The sequence below is a fragment of the Palaemon carinicauda genome, chromosome 19 (assembly GCF_036898095.1).
Source record: "Palaemon carinicauda isolate YSFRI2023 chromosome 19, ASM3689809v2, whole genome shotgun sequence".
In the NCBI taxonomy this organism is placed as follows: Eukaryota; Metazoa; Arthropoda; class Malacostraca; order Decapoda; family Palaemonidae; genus Palaemon; species Palaemon carinicauda.
This window is the reverse complement of record NC_090743.1, coordinates 116,341,041-116,356,291: the sequence shown is the minus strand read 5'-3', so window position 1 is coordinate 116,356,291 and position 15,251 is coordinate 116,341,041. Positions and strand designations below refer to the sequence as shown.

General features: G+C 36.1%; 1 protein-coding gene and 1 long non-coding RNA gene across 2 annotated transcripts; both read right to left on the bottom strand.

Moving 5' to 3' along the window:
* Positions 1-5,524: 5,524 nt before the first annotated feature.
* Positions 5,525-8,865, bottom strand: LOC137658330 (uncharacterized). Its single transcript, XR_011047317.1, has 2 exons — positions 8,126-8,865; positions 5,525-6,482 (listed from the first exon to the last, which is right to left on the bottom strand). It is a non-coding gene; the product is annotated as an uncharacterized lncRNA (long non-coding RNA).
* A 3,378-nt stretch (positions 8,866-12,243) lies between these two features.
* LOC137658329 (cuticle protein AMP4-like) lies at positions 12,244-13,408 on the bottom strand. The gene is made up of 3 exons (XM_068393000.1): positions 13,298-13,408; positions 12,957-13,186; positions 12,244-12,551 (listed from the first exon to the last, which is right to left on the bottom strand). The coding sequence occupies exons 1-3, from the start codon at positions 13,304-13,306 to the stop codon at positions 12,359-12,361; spliced, it is 432 nt and encodes a 143-aa protein (XP_068249101.1). The 5' UTR covers positions 13,307-13,408; the 3' UTR covers positions 12,244-12,358.
* Between the last annotated feature and the right edge of the window lie 1,843 nt (positions 13,409-15,251).

Genomic DNA, 15,251 nt, shown 5'->3' with positions numbered 1-15,251 from the left:
TCAATTGTCCCCTTGGTCGTTAACTTAGAGAGAGAGAGAGTGAGAGAGAGAGAGAGAGAGAGAGAGAGAGAGAGAGAGAGAGAGAGAGAGAGAGAGAGAGAGAGAATGCTTAAGAACAAGATATAAAAAAAGCGGGTAAGGCACGGTAAAAATTGAGAGAGAGAGAGAGAGAGAGAGAGAGAGAGAGAGGAGAGAGAGAGAGAGAGAGAGAGAGAGAGAGAGAGATGCAATAACAAGATACCAAAAAAAGCAGTGAGCCACTGTGCAATGAGAGAGAGAGAGAGAGAGAGAGAGAGAGAGAGAGATGCTTAAGAACAAGATACCAAAAAAGCGGGTGAGCCACTGTGAAATGAGAGAGAGAGAGCCTTACCTTATTGCCTTATTTTTTGTTTGGGTTCCCCAGGTCCCTCGGTGTGAGGCACCTCGTATATCCACCAGAGAGTTGCTAATGCATCTTCCGGTGTATTTTGCATCGTCCAGTCTTGGATGGTCTGGGATGCATCTTAGGTATTTATCGAGCTTATTCTTAAACACATCTACGCTCACTCCTGATATGTTTCTTAGATGAGCTGGCAGCACATTAAATAGTCGCTGCATTATCGATGCTGGTGCGTAGTGGATTAATGTCCTGTGCGCCTTTCTTAGTTTACCTGGAATATTTTTTGGCACTATTAATCTACCTCGGCTTGCTCTTTCTGATATTTTAAGCTCCATGATGTTTTCAGTAATTCCTTGTATTTGCTTCCATGCTTGTATTATCATGTAGCGTTCTCTTCTCCTTTCTAGACTGTATAGTTTTAAAAATTGCAGTCTTTCCCAGTAGTCAAGGTCCTTAACTTCTTCTATTCTAGCAGCATAGGACCTTTGTACACTCTCTATTTGCGCAATATCCTTTTGGTAGTGTAGGTACCATATCACATTGCAGTACTCGAGTGTACTACGTACATAAGTTTTGTAAAGCATAATCATGTGTTCAGCTTTTCTTGTTTTAAAGTGTCTGAATAACATTCCCATTTTTGCTTTACATTTAGCCAACAGTGTTGCTATTTGGTCGTTGCATAACATATTCCTATTTAACATTACACCAAGGTCTTTAATTGCTTCCTTGTTTGTGATTGTCTCATTATTAGGTCCCTTGTATGCATACACCATTCCTTCTCTGTTTCCATAATTTATTGATTCGAATTTATCGGAGTTAAATACCATCCTATTTATCTCCGCCCATTCATATATTTTGTTTAGATCTCTTTGTAGTGAGTTCCTATCTTCATCACAAGTAATTTCTCTACTTATTCTTATGTCATCGGCGAAACTTATCACTACGGAGTTTTCAACATCACAGTCTATGTCTGAAATCATAATAACAAACAGCAGTGCAGCTAATCCCGTACCTTGTGGCACACCCGATATTACCTGGGCATCTGATTTCTCGTCATTTGCAACCACAATCTGTTTTCTGTTTTGCAGGAATTCTTTTACCCATTTTCCTATCTTTCCCACAATATTATGCTTTCTCATTTTTTTCTCCAATATGTTATGGTCTACCTTGTCAAAGGATTTTGCAAATTCTAGATAGATCACATCTGTGTCTTTTTCATTTATCATATTTTTGTATATGTTTTCATAGTGTGCTATCAGTTGGATCTGTGTACTTTTTCCAGGCACGAAACCGTGTTGACCCATATTAAACAAATTATTTTTTACCAAATGGTTCATTATTTTCTTTCTTATTACCCTCTCGTACACTTTCATAATATGTGATGTTAGACTGAACAGGTCTATAATTGCTTGCCTCTAGTCTTGATCCACTTTTGAAGATAGGGGTTATATAAGCTAATTTATGTTTAACATATATCTCGCTCATATCTACACTTTGTCTTAGCAGTATTGAGAGAGAGAGAGAGAGAGAGAGAGAGAGAGAGAGAGAGAGAGAGAGAGAGAGTAATGAGCCAGCAACAACACTCTTAAACTAGTATAACATTAGCATATAAACGGATTCAAAACACTCCTACGCCAAAAAAGGATATATATTTCCTACATAATAGGATGATCAAACCAGGATCTCCTCACCCGTGCGCTTTCGACCGTAACAGAAGACGTTACAAGGAGGTCAATCGAGCTCGTTACTTCCATCTGTAACGTAACGGTGTTATCTGATAACGTGGTTTTTGTTTTTGACTATGTCAACAACGACAAAACAATAAAATTGACGCTTATGACAAAAAATCATAAATCCTGTTTGCCCGTTGGGCATGCTTGATCGTGTGGACAGGGCTTTAGGAATACTTTCCGCCAGAACATATAGCTCTTAAGTTTGCCGTTCATCCATCCAAGCTTGTTCTAGATACATCTTATTCACCCAGCTTGTCTACTTTTCTTTTATCATTTATTTCGAGTCTACCAATTAATCATACAATTATTTAAGTGTTCATTTTATGAAAACTGCTCCTAAAGATGCGTCCAAACGGTCGAACTGTCCGTCGAACACAATTGTTACCTGTTAACATTGTGATAGAAGCGTTAATGACATCAATAACAAGCACCACGTGGTGTATCGGACAGTGCCTATGTTCGTGGAGTCCGAGCTTCAGACACTCTCCGGAGGTGGAGTAGCACTATGGCCGGAGTTCTACTTATTTACCGGATTAACTAACTGACTTGAGATTAGGTATCACCTTCTCTGTAAACATGACTGTAGTCCATTTCTTTTAGCGATGCATATTTGCACCGACTCGCAGCGGTGCCCTTTTAGCTCGGAAAAGTTTCTGGATCGCTGATTGGTTGGACAAGATAATTCCAACCAATCAGCGATCACGAAACTTTTCCGAGCTAAAAGGGCGCCGCTGCGAGTCGGTGCAAATATGCATCGCTAAAAGAAATGGACTATAGTTGTAACCCCGTTAAGGAGGAAAGCTGACTTTGAGATAGAAGAGAGGCTCAGTTGTTAACCAAACAGTACTGGCAGAGCCTATGCTTATAAAACATCAAAGCAAATGTTTTGCAAAGACAGAAATAAACTTATAGCAGCAATAAATAGAATAACGTCGGAACTTCCGAGGAGTGGAATGTCTGTAACTGGTTTACAAGTCGAAAAGAATACGTTATCCATAATGGTTCATTACAAGGAAGAGCTACGCAAATAGGAGAAATTAAAAAAGTCGGAGGTTGGTACAGAAAACATTTGCATAACCAAATTATGGCGTTTCGATATACCAGTATAGCATAGCATAATGAGTTTCATTATGGACACCGAAGTCCCTCATTTGCTCGAATTATTGTTTGATCGTGAGGAAAATACATAATTCTCTCTCTCTCTCTCTCTCTCTTTCTCTCTCTCTTTCTCTCTCTCTCTCTCTCTCTCTCTCTCTCTCTCTCTCTCTCTCTCTCTCTCTCTCTCTCTCTCTCATACAAACACACACATACACCTACGTGGTAAAAATTCATTATACATAAACTGTAAAGTTTCTCTTATGAATTAAGTTGGAAGAAGTAAAGGTTGAACTCATCCTCTCTCTCTCTCTCTCTCTCTCTCTCTCTCTCTCTCTCTCTCTCTCTCTCACAAACAAAATGGATTTAGTTAACACAATCCGAAGTATGACCAGTCTCAAACATTAGTTATTTCTTGGAATAATTTAGGCTACACATTGCACGTTAATAACAATAACATCCTCAGCTCACCGAAAGTTTAAGTCAGGCATATGCTTCTAGGTAAATGCTTCCTCTCATGCACGTGTCCCGTTTAGTTATAAAACGTTTAAGTTATCCGATAAGATGTATGAAGCGTTTGGTCCCATCAGTATATAGTTTTTGAAGTCCTATTCATAATCAATTTGTTTCTCCTTTAAAATGTATGAGTGGCTTCTCTTTTCACTCCGTCTTCGCAACTAGTCCTTCCATGTCCCATTCCATTTTTCTCAAAGGATCAGGAATTCTCATGCTGCATAATTTAATCTATTGGATAGTGATTTAACTTTATGGTGTACTATGGTTATGATGTTCCTTACTTGAAGCTATTAACTACTTGATTCTCGAGTAGATTAAAACAGTAACATAGAAGACATAACAGATGCCAGTGAACATCAGCTTCGGACATTTCTTCCGGTTTTTGTCTGGTAAAAGGAGTAGAAATCCTGATATTCAACTTCACCTGGTACCACTGTTACCATATCAACTTCAATCATTTCAACGCACACGACGTCCCGACACACTGTTCGACCGTGTGGAGTTGTGGACCCACTTTCATACATGCCTTAACAGTTGTTGAAAGCCTTTTGATTATATTTAAAAGTTTTCGTGGAAACTCGCGCAAATTCAGTAAAGCTTTGCTTTGATAATTTTTGTTTTAACGTTTCGCTTAAAAAAAAAAACCAAGACCTTCCAAAGATACTGCATCCAGTCTCAGCCCTCTGAACAATAAATTTTCCTACATTTACAGGAAAACTTTCCCTAGAAAACATTACGAGCCAAGCTACAGCCCTAGTTGGAAAAGCAAGATTCTATAAGCCCCAGTGCTCCAATAGAGAAAAATAGCCCAGTGAGGAAAGTAAATAAGTAAATAAATTACCAATAAATCATTCTAAATACAGTCAAAAACAGATATGTCATATATAAACTATAAAGACACTCTTGTCAGCCTGGTCAACATAAAATCATTTGCTCCAACTTTGAACTGACGTTCTACTTATTCAACGACCCGATTAGAAAGACAATTCCACAACTTGGTAACAGCTGGAATAAAACTTCTATTATACTGTGTGGTATTGAGCCTCATGATGGAGAAGGCCTCGCTATCACAAGCTTTTCGTTCATCCATCCGAACTTATTCTAGATGAATTCTATTTATCCAGCTTTGGTCTTGATAATATTTTTGTTTTAGAGTCTACCAATTAATCATAAAATAATTAAAGATTTTAATTCTAAGAAAACTGCATTACACCCTCTGGTTTCTGCCATGGCTCTTAAGGTATCATTTATAGATTTTTGGCTAGTATACGTTCTAGCGCCGAGGATGTAAAGAGTTTTATTCTTAAAGACTGAAAATTTTAAACTTTCAAGGCTCAATTTTCATGCTTAGTCCCTTGATAAAAGAGGAAAAAAAAATTCAAAAGTTTAGAATATGTAAGTTAGTTATATAATACAGACTCCGATGAAAAAACAATACTTTAAAATTGAGTATCTTATAATAACGTTTATGGAAAATACCATTGTTTAAGGCCTTTGAATACATAAGCATCCTATTAAGTTTGAGTAACTTTTAAGTTCCTTTCCTGGACCAGTTTGCATTAACTATTAGCCTAACTAGTATCCAAGGCTTAGGTTTTTCAAAATTTATTTCCATTATTGAGAACTTTCTCGTGCTTGAATTTTTACATTAACCATGGTCATAACTAGGTAGCTTTAAGAATATTGAGTATGTAAACCTTCAGGCTGAAGAAATAAAATTTGGAAATTTCAACTTTAATATATGTTAAAAGCGTTAACCCTGAGTAACGCTTCATAGAAAAGGGCAGAAAATTAGTTTGGAAACTACTTATATATTTTTATTAAAACATTTAGTTTAAAACAAAATTAGTAATTTAACAAGTTCCAGACACTTTCTTTAATAATAAAGTAACTTCATGTAAAGATTACAATCGGATTTTGCATACTAAGAAAATCTGAAAATTTTGAAAACTTAGCAAAACTTAAGTATTACTTTACATAAAAGCAGCTGAAGTTCAAACAGATCACCATCCAAAATTCATGAACATTAATTACCGCTGTAATGCATTGGATAATTTGTTCATTCTGCAAAGCAGAAACGAACTTGCCATAAAATAAAATTCACTAGAATTATGACAGCAAGTCGAGGCAGACCCATAGCGGGTGGGGGGGGGGGGGGAAGCTACGAAGGATTGTAGGAGCCTATTGGAAACTATCCCTTGAAGGTCAATAGGTTCTAGTAGCGTTTGCAACCTCGCCGTCCTTGTGAGCTAAGGATGAAATTTGGGAGCGCCTTTAAATCTACTTGTTGAGTCTCCAGCAACCATTCCATGGCCCTCCAGCCATTCCATGGCCCTCCAGCCATTCCATGGCCCTCCAGCCATTCCATGGCCCTCCAGCCATTCCATGGCCCTCCAGCCATTCCATGGCCCTCCAGCCATTCCATGGCCCTCCAGCCATTCCATGGCCCTCCAGCCATTCCATGGCCCTCCAGCCATTCCATGGCCCTCCAGCCATTCCATGGCCCTCCAGCCATTCCATGGCCCTCCAGCCATTCCATGGCCCTCCAGCCATTGCTTTCGGGCCACCAGCCATTGCTTTCGGGCCACCAGCCATTGCTTTCGGGCCATCATATATATGGCCAGTCTTTGCGCATTATCCTGATCCAATAACAGCTATTCACGAGCTACTTTCAAATCTAGTCTTTCGAATTACGTAATGTCCATCTCCAGACCAGTAAATCCTAGAAAACCTCGTACAAAAAACCACCCAACAAATATCTGAAAAGGAATTAACTCATTAGTAGGTTTTTCTTAACCTTCCCAGTTATGCATAGCATGATTTCTCATGCTATGCATAACGTGATGTCCACCTTTGTCTTGGCAGCGGCAGCCACCTTGACAAAGGTGGACATTTGGAAAGGTTAAGTTTGGTAACAGTTTAATATAAAAATTTGAATTCATGAATTTACTTTAACCCTTGATAACGCAATGCAAACTTACAGTTTTCGCAATGCAAACTTACAGTTTTCGCAATGCAAACTTACAGTTTTCGCAATGCAAACTTACAGTTTTCGCAATGCAAACTTACAGTTTTCGCAATGCAAACTTACAGTTTTCGCAATGCAAACTTACAGTTTTCGCAATGCAAACTTACAGTTTTCGCAATGCAAACTTACAGTTTTCGCAATGCAAACTTACAGTTTTCGCAATGCAAACTTACAGTTTTCGCAATGCAAACTTACAGTTTTCGCAATGCAAACTTACAGTTTTCGCAATGCAAACTTACAGTTTTCGCAATGCAAACTTACAGTTTTCGCAATGCAAACTTACAGTTTTCGCAATGCAAACTTACTCGAAGCATTAATCAAGCAAGGTAAAGTTTGTAGGTTAATGGATTAACAATATATAAATTGAAAATTAAAATTTGTAAACTGATTGCTTATTACATCAACATTTTAATGATTGAAAAAGTAGCTTTCGCTATATTTGAGCTGGATAAGAACAATTTGCGATAAGTCGCAAGAAAATATTGGTTTAAGACAAAACCTAGATTAAATACTATGGCTACATTCACCAAATTTTACTTAATTTCTATTACTTCCTAGAAGACCCATCTTCCTAACTAACAATACGAACCGATTTCATATGTTTTGAATGATGAAAATCTGATCAAAACTTGGGTACTTGAAGTTTCTTAACCACATCTCCAATTTGTTAAAAAATAATCAAAATGAAGAAAAGCGGTTTTGACTAACAGAATTATTAAAAAATATCTACAGTATATACTTTAAAAACCTGAGAGGAAGAAAGTGTAGCCTTCAAAGACCTAGTTAAATATGATTATACCAAATTTTAACTCTTGGCAACAACCTTCTTAACAGCCAATAAAATTTCACAATTAAACTTTAAAACTATCGACCTAACCAGCTATAGAGACAAAAGATAAAGGCATTTACCAATAAAAAATGCTGCACTAAGTATTTCATTTGAAAGCTACACTAGGTTAAAAACAACCACTAGATCTCAATGCTAACTAAATACTAATTGCAAAAAACTTAGGTTAGATAACTAACCTAACACTAACTTGTAAAATCGTAATAAACTCAATGAACCATCTTACCAAATTGCCTATAAACTTGACTGCCGTTAACTATTAACGCCAGTACAGTATCTTAAATTACTGATGAATAGCCAGACTTACCCTAAAGCCTATAATGAAAGGCTTTGAACACTCTCCATATAAGCACATTATTAGGTCAACCTCACGTCAACATCCAAAAAGTTGAGTTTTGCATTAAATTTCTGCCCAAATGGTCTTAAAACTAACTATAATTACCTCATTAAACGTCAGTACAGTATCTAATACTGATGAAAAGCCATTGTTGCCCTAAAACCTATGTTGAAATTATTTTAACACTCACCATGTCTATACTTCGCCAAGTAGACCTCTGGTCCTGACTGTTGATTCTTCAGAGAGTTTTGTGTAGGATTACTGGTCGATGATCAGTTATCGGAGTTTACTGGATACTATAAAAAGCCACAATTAAATGTCATTGCTTGAACAGATATTTTCAAAATCTGTTATTGACACCTGAAAATAAATATTTCCATGAGAAGCCAAGAAATCTAATGTTAAATTTGAGAATGTTTTAGTTTTATGGCAATAAATTGTCTTAACCCAGGTCTATAAACTAACCTTTTCAGCAAAATGCTATAGTCTTTAGATTAGTTGAATAAACTGGTTTCCTCTTATATATATATCTAAGCGAACTTTATGAGCCAAACTGGTTAAAATTAAAGTTCATAAAAGTATTTCTCATTTAATTTAATCTGGTAGATTCAGGGCAAGGGTTTGATGAGAAGAGTTAGTTATTAAGCTGCAACTAAAAATACAAATCCCCAAGAACTAAATTAGCAAAATACCACCAAGATTGTATAACTAAAGATGCAAGAATCCAATAAAATAGTTACAAAAATTAATATGAAGACCATTGCGAGAACTCTCAGTTTAATACCCTAAAGTAATGTGTTCAGACACTTTTGAATGATTAAACTCGCCAACTTTTCCTCAAACGTTTAAACAGTCCTCCTGTACTTTAAAATACCACACTGGTAGATAACACCTCAAATTAATGTCACAGACAAGTAACGAAAAGTATTACAGTAATATTTCAGGAACTATATTACTTACACATGACATAAAACTATCATTACACTTGAACATTAATGTCCACTAAACACATAGTATATAATGATATAATAGACTATACTTACACGTACCTTATATCCGCTATTGACTAAGCATGCGTTTTCAGTATTGCTGCGAAGTAGCGCTTCGGCTTTTTGCCAAGGACCATAAACACACGAATTCTGAAAGGATTACCAAGGAATCTGAAGTGACACGTTGCCAGATGGCGCCACATGGCTTGATTCAGATTGGGGATGAGATGGGAAAGGTTTTGGTAGAAATAGGAATGAAAAATTGTTTATAAAATCCAATTTTCTTGTAACTATTGTAAGGATTGGTTATAAATGCACGATTGAGGCTTTAAATTGGTTATATATGGGGAACGATGTTACCTATTGGTTATAACTTCTAGGATGTTGAAAACTGTCACACAAAATAATCTTCAAAGATGGTTGTATACTAGAATTGATTATACATGTAGGATTGAAGCTACAAATTTGTTATATATGGAAGAAATGTAATGTTAACTGGTAATAAATGCATATATATATATATATATATATATATTATATATATATATATATATATATTACGAATTGGTTATGAATTTTAAGATATTGAAAAATGGTCACAAGTAAAATAATTTTAAATGTTATTTATATACAGTATTAGAATTTGTTATAAATGTAAGATTGAAGCTGAAAATTGGTTATATGTGGAAGAACTATAATGAAAATTGGTTATAAATGACAAACTGATATTACAAATTGGTTATGAATTCTAGGGTGTTGAAATTTGGTCCCACCACGTAAAACGAAGTTAGAAATTGTTTTGTAAACTAGATATTAGAGGAATAATTGATGAAGTAGATATAAATGATTGTTAGTCCCTAGAAAAATAGGATATCATTTAGGATATGACCTTAGATGTCAGGATGCCTGAAAACTTTAAATCAATCAATCAATTAGGATATGAAATTTCAAATGGGTAAAATTGCGATAAAAGAAATTGGTTCCATCTTTTAAAACTGACTAAAATGAAGCAATGTATATCAAAACTAGTGTGCGCGACCTGTCAAAAATTATGGTTTAATATTTAGATAGATATGCACACACACACGCACCCCCTCTTACCAGGGTATGACTACTCCCTCTCCCACCTACCCGGGGGATGGGGAGAGCTGAGCGTGACCGGATTATATATATATATATATATATATATATATATATATATATATATATATATATATATATACATATATATAAATACACATACTATATATATATATATATATATATATATATATATATATATATGTGTGTGTATATATATACACACAAACACACATACACGCACACACACACACACATATATATATATATATATATATATATATATATATATATAATATATATATACATACACACACACGCACACATGTATATATATATATATATATTATATATATATATATATATATATATATATATATATATATATACATACATATATATATTCACACAAAACCAGACACTTGCTCTTTATTATATAGGGGAGATTAAACATGCATAAGATAGAATAGAATAAAGCTAAAATATCTGCAACAATAAGTTTTTAAAAAGGCAATCTTTGAGAAGACCGAGACAGTAGGTCCCGACCCTGGGACGTTCCGTACCACTCTGGGTTGGAGGACGATTACCATATTACAAAGTGACGTATCATCATTAATGTTCTCCGTGGGCAATCTTAAAAGTTTTCAAGGCCGCTCATGAATGGCAGAGGCAAGGGACAGTGACGTTACCCTATCAAGCAGGGCAATGCCCTAGAGATTGACCATATATACACCCAAGCTAGAACCAAGGAGGGCCAGGCAATGGCTGCCGGTGACTCAACAGATAGGCTCCCCCAAGCCCCCCCCCCCCCCTCCTTAGCTTTGAAGGATAGTGAGGTTGCAGCAACCAAAGGAACAAACGAGTTTGAGTTAGACTTAAACCCCTGTCTGGCAATCACAAAGGAAGGATGCTACCACCAGGCCACCACAACCCTAATTAGTCACACAAACTATGTAGATTTACCTAAGTTTTTAACATATAGAGATAAGTAAATATGATTTTAATATGCAACCCTAACCAACAAAATTATTATTTTTTTTTTCTTTTTTTTAGGTGTTGTGTCAACTCCAATTTGGCGACTTTGGTGAGGCAGCAGTCACTGAGACTCCAGAAAATTTACGACCAATTAATGAAATTGCACCGCATACAGTATTAGGATCCGGTACATATTTTTTGCTTCTAATCTTTACCCCCCAGCCAACAGGTCGTTTAAAGTTTCATGGTCGCTAAATGCCAAAGTAAACGAGGCTGGCTCGTTTTGTAACGAGAGACATTGGGCGAGGAATTATCTTCTTTTGCTTGTTTCGTGTAAAGAGTGATAAGTGGAAGATAGCATCCGTTATAAACGAGAATTTTATCTTCATTGTATGATGTTCTGGTATCTTCGTCGTTGAGACGTCCGTTGTTTACATTCTGAGAAATTGCTGGACTCTCGTGTTATCAGGATTCGTTCGTTGCTTACAAGATTGGATTCATCACTTTTTTAAATATTAATTATCGGTTAATTTACAATTCAATTTAGAAGATTGAATATATAAATATTTAATTTTAATAAGGTGCTATCTAGGAATAGAATATGAAGAGAGAAAACCCGAATAGGCAAGTTGAAATTGTGAGTTTAAAAATTTGAGCGCAGTGAACAATCCTGTTTTGGGTTTACAGAATCGAAGAGGAAACTTTTAGGTACGTACATTAAATCGAAGCCCTGTTCACAAGAATACAGACAGAAAGAAACAAGCAGTTTTGTTATTACTGACACAGAGAGAGAGAGAGGAGAGAGAGAGAGAGAGAGAGAGAGAGAGAGAGAGAGAGAGAAATCGGAATATGAAAGGAAACAGTTTGGTGATTAAAATGTTTCTGTTGCGTCTACAATAAATGAACGAACATATTAATTAATATATAAATAAAGCCCAAAGCTACTTTATAGCAAACACACCTGCGATAGCAGCATCACTCTTGTTGAAATTGTTTGAAAAAAATATTTTGCCTCTTCTCCTCTCCAATTATCCCAATGCTCCACAATGTCACGCTCCGGTGAGCATCGAATGAGCATCACAAGATCAAGAGATATCCTATCTTGAGAATCATCTTGGTTCATCGACAACCAATTAACTCATCAATGAGACTAGATGCTAATTATCCAAGAGGCATTGGATGAACTGGCTTGATCATCAATATCAATTGTTTTTAGCTTCTTGTCTCTTTACTCGACCAGACAATGGATAGTTAAAACAACTCCTTTCACGCAATAGCTTTATTGTGTCGCAATCGGTCAGCGTTTAAATAATAGATAAACATTCATAATAACAAACAGATTCCAAACGAGGACAACTCCAGGCTCTAGCAAATCTTTCTTAGGCCTGGATTGCTCCCTCTTTCGCTCTGCGCTCGTCCTCGAGACGGGCGAACTCGATCTGGTCGAGGACGAACTGTGGGATTGGGTGGGGGAAGGCTGGAGCCACTGGCAACAACGAGGACTGGGGCTGGAATCCGTTCTCGTCGGCCACGAAGGAGACTGAAGCTAAGGTTCCGTCGGCTTGAGGATAACTGGAAGATTTTTGGAAGATAAGTTATTATTATTATTATTATTATTATTATTATTAGCTAAGTTACTACCATAGTTGGAAAAGCAGGATGCCATAATCCCAAGGGCTCCGACAGGGAAAAATAGCCCAGTGATAAAAGGATATAACGAAATAAATAACCTACAAGAGAAGTAATGAATAATTAGGATAAAATATTTTAAGAACAGAAACAACATTGAAACATCTTTCATAAAAAAAAGACATGTCAGCCTGATGGAATTTAAAACTCCATATTTCATTTTCTATAATTTTTCATGTAAACAATAAAGAGCTATTGAAGTCTTAAAATAAATAATCATGGGTGACTTCATGATACAGACCTTTTGAAGTCAATCTCGAAATGATTAATGATGTCAAAATACCTCACCTGTAAGATCCAATCATGTTGGCTCCACCGAGGACTCCCTCGGATCCAGAGAACTGGAAGACGATTCCATTAGCGGATTCGAAGTCGGAGCTGTGGGCTCCGAGGGCATCTGGATTGACCTGTACTTGTCGGACGATGGCAATTGGAAGTGGGGCAACCCCTCCTGCTGCCTCTAGATTCTCAGGCCTAGGGGCAGCTAGGGCTACAGCCAACAGAGCGAAAAAGGTGGCCTAAAATAGAGAAAAAAATCCGCAAGAATAACTTTGCATATAAAAATCCTATCCAAAATTATAGAAATCATACTATTAGTTTAAAATTAGATAAAGCTTCATTCTACTCACAGTCTTCATGTTGCAGGATGATGAGTTCGAATGTGTAAAGCATGTTAGAATGACCACTTATATACTGTAGAAGGAGTGAATGGCAACCCAAGTCACGTGACACGTGTTTACTGGATGCGTTCACTGCTAGGAAACCTGTTCCGACCTCGACATTTTCACTGGCTGGCCAGGTGCGTTTGATGAGATTAAAATCGTTTTAACCTTAATAAGCAGAGTTAGGAAGGAGATCAGGTGATTTCGGGATGACATGTGGACTTTGAGAGTTGAATTACAGGTTAAAAACAGATTTTACGACTTGGGAATTTAGGTTAAATTTAGAGATAATCTATGTACGATTTATCCCCGTATATATATATATATATATATATATATATGAATGTATCAAAACCCCAATATTGATGATATATTTGAGTAATTCTATTTATATATTGGTATCATAATTATTATTATTATAATTATGCTATAATTATTATAGTTATTATATAGTGTACACGACCCATCAACTAAACATTTAGTTAGATGTGCACGCACATAGATTCAAACCTTCCCACCCCTTCTGCGTTTACTAATTATAACACGGCAGTTGTGGTTTCCGAGTATACCTATCGCGTACCCCTTCTCACCAGGGTATGACTGCTCCTTCTCCTTACCCGAGTGGCGGTGAAAGACCATAAGTCTAGCGATGCTACTCAGCGTGACTGGAAAGAGAGATGACTTTATGTATATATATATACATATACATATACATATATATATATATCTATATATATATATATATATATATATGTGTGTGTGTGTGTGTGTGTGTATGTATTTATATATTCATATATATAACTAGACACTTGTTCTTTATTATATAAGGTCAATTATTATTATTATTATTATTATTATTATTATTATGTATATAGTGTAAACAACTTAGAACAAACACTGTCCAAAACCACCATCAATTTATAATAGAAATAAATCTCTTCATATAAATCACAAGATTTCTTTACAAAGGAAATAATATTTATAAAACCCAGCTAGTTCATACTGATCTTCTATGTCTCCATCGAGAATTATTACTCATGATGTGAGCTCAAGTTACGCGTTTAAACGAGCTACTTCTCTTTTCTTTCCTCTCCCGCCAACATCCAGTGTCACTGCCTGCTCATGGTGTGCGTGTGAGCCACGGAGACCAACACACACACGCACACACATATACACACAATATATATACACACACATATATATATATACACACACACACACACACATATATATATATATATATATATATGTGTGTGTGTGTGTGTGTGTGTGTGTGTGTAATATCATCAGTTTTCTAGTATAAAATAGTCAGGTTTCAGCCCTCTTACAATTTAATATATATTTTATAGAAAAAATTGTTGCATCTATAAAACGATCCTCTCTCTCTCTCTCTCTCTCTCTCTCTCTCTCTCTCTCTCTCTCTCTCATATATAATAACTAAAATATTTTTGCGTAACTGAAAAGGTTTATCCTTTAAAGTGAATAATTTATATAAGGCCATATTTGGTTCATTTTGTAAAGGGACTGTCATAATCATTTTTAGTGAAATTATAAGCGTTCAATGAATAATAACATTAATTCGAAACGTTCATTTATTCATTCATTAATATACAGGCTTTTAGTGCACTCATATGCCCTTTTGGTTTAGAGCCTTTAGTAATATATTCAAGGATAATCTTGGATGAACCATACAGATTTCATCCTCACTAAAAGGTTTAAAGGCCAGTCATGAATGGCAGAGGCAATGTGCAGCGATATTGCTCTATCAAGCAGGACAATGCCCTAGAGATTGACCATATTACATATGATCAGCCCCCTCCTACCCAGGGTAGGACCAAGGAGGGCCAGGCTGCTGATGTCTCAGCAGACAGACATATAGGCTCCTCCAAATATCCCATCCTTAGCTCACAAGGATGGTGAG

Coding starts and splice junctions, on each gene's coding strand:
- LOC137658329 (XM_068393000.1), bottom strand. Junction 12,552..12,956: donor AACATGATTGGATCTTACAG/GTGAGGTATTTT, acceptor AAAATCTTCCAG/TTATCCTCAAGCCGACGGAA.